The sequence below is a fragment of the Buceros rhinoceros genome, unplaced genomic scaffold (assembly GCF_000710305.1).
Source record: "Buceros rhinoceros silvestris isolate BGI_N320 unplaced genomic scaffold, ASM71030v1 scaffold29837, whole genome shotgun sequence".
In the NCBI taxonomy this organism is placed as follows: Eukaryota; Metazoa; Chordata; class Aves; order Bucerotiformes; family Bucerotidae; genus Buceros; species Buceros rhinoceros.
In genome coordinates this window covers 3,712-5,350 of record NW_010423222.1, presented here as the reverse complement: position 1 = coordinate 5,350, position 1,639 = coordinate 3,712, and the positions used below count along the sequence as shown (strand labels likewise).

Below are 1,639 nucleotides of genomic sequence, written 5' to 3'. Positions count from 1 at the left end.
GGAGGCTGCTGCGATGGGAGGGAGCCAGCACCGGGACCCCTCCGGTGCCCGGACTGGGCAGGGTTAGGTGAGCAGCCAGGAGGAGATAATCCAAATCTCCTTGCCGGGAGGAATGGGAGCCTCACCACAGCCCATCGCTGCCTGCCCAGCACCCTCCAGCCCAGCTCCAGCTCTCCCTGCCGCCTGCACTTCCCGGCAGGCAGGTGACAGTGACAGTGACAGCGTCTGACGCCAGTGAGGAGCAGAGAAGCCAAAAATCCTGTTTCAGCCCATGGTGCACCTGAGATCACCGCCACAGCCGAGCAATGCTTCTCCATGCTGCCTGCCAGGCCATTTCAGGGCTGGATCCAGCCCCAGCAGGGCAGGGAGGGAGGAGGATGGGGACGTGCCAACCCTGACGCTGTCCTAGCAGCCCCGCCACCATGACCCAGCACCCCACTGTGAGCGCAGCCTGAAGGGGATGGGAAGCAGGACAACGAGGACGGTCTCTCCACAGGGCACTCAAGTCCTCTCCCATGCCCCATCAATAGGGCCCTTCCTTGAAGTCCCCTCCGTGTCCCACCACCCTGGTCAGCCACGCTGCTGCAGTCACTGCCTATTCCTGCCCGCACTGCAACCCAGCAGCTCCTCTGCCCTCCAGCATTTCACATCCCGTACCTACCTCTCTAATACTTCCTCATTTCTCCCCCCTCTCCCTGCAGAACAACCCCCAGCGAATGCCTCACCTTCGGGGTCAGGACCACGGCAGACCCCCCGCTGATGCTGATGACAGGGACGTGGGTCTGGGAGGAGATGAAGTCAAGGATCTGGGCCACTGCCTCCGTGCCGACGTTGTCCTCAAAGACAATGCCGTGGATCTTGTGGCTGGCGAGGATGTTGCAGATCTGGGTGAGGAGGGTGCTGGGGTTGGTGTTGTTGACGATGACGGTGATGGGGTGGATCTCCAAGGGCATATCCAAGAAGCTCTGGGGACTCAGGCGAGAGCGGATGTGCAGAGGGTAGGATGTGCCCCCAAACACCACGGCCACATTGACCACTGGCTCCTCAGGGCCTGGCAGCAGGATGTCCGTGAAGGAGGCCGAGCAGCCCAGCACCATCGAAAGTAGCAGAGTGTGTGCCAGCGCTCTGCCCATGTCCACTGCCGCGTCCCTGCCAGGATGGGACACAGCCCCTTGCATTGTCCGCTTGCCAGGACCCCGCCAGGGTCCCAGTCACCCCAGCCCTTCCCGCCACCCTGGGGTAGCACCAGGGCAGGTTGACCCCAGGGAGTGATGGGGACCCTCGTCCTTTGGAGGCTGGATGTGCTGGAGGGATGACCACAGGGTTGTACCCACCCACACACCCCAGTGCCACGTCCCTTGTCCCAGTCCCACCAACCACTAACCCTTCCCAACTGGCCCCCCCTTCCCACCACCACCACATCCCCACGCCAACACAACCGTCCCCTCCTGCTCAGCCCCATTGCCCTCCCACCCCACCCCCTCTCCAGAGGGGATCCTCCTCGCACTGCTGCAATGCTCCTTATCGACCTTTCAGCCAGGGATGGGGACAACAGTGAGAGGTGACAGGGGGAGGAGCTGGCGGCTTCCTGATGCCTCTCTCCTCAGCTAACAGCCACCTTCCATACTTAAAGGCTTTG

The 1,639-nt window shown here is 62.6% G+C and overlaps 1 protein-coding gene across 1 annotated transcript in view; it reads right to left on the bottom strand.

Moving 5' to 3' along the window:
- The window catches only part of GRIN2C (glutamate receptor, ionotropic, N-methyl D-aspartate 2C), a gene marked incomplete at its 3' end in the record, with an annotated part of 8,857 nt that extends 7,904 nt beyond the window's left edge, over window positions 1–953 (bottom strand). Inside the window, 1 exon segment of the mRNA XM_010140366.1 lies at window positions 726–953. Within this exon segment, the coding sequence (XP_010138668.1) occupies window positions 726–953 (228 nt within the window).
- Window positions 954–1,639: the final 686 nt, after the last annotated feature.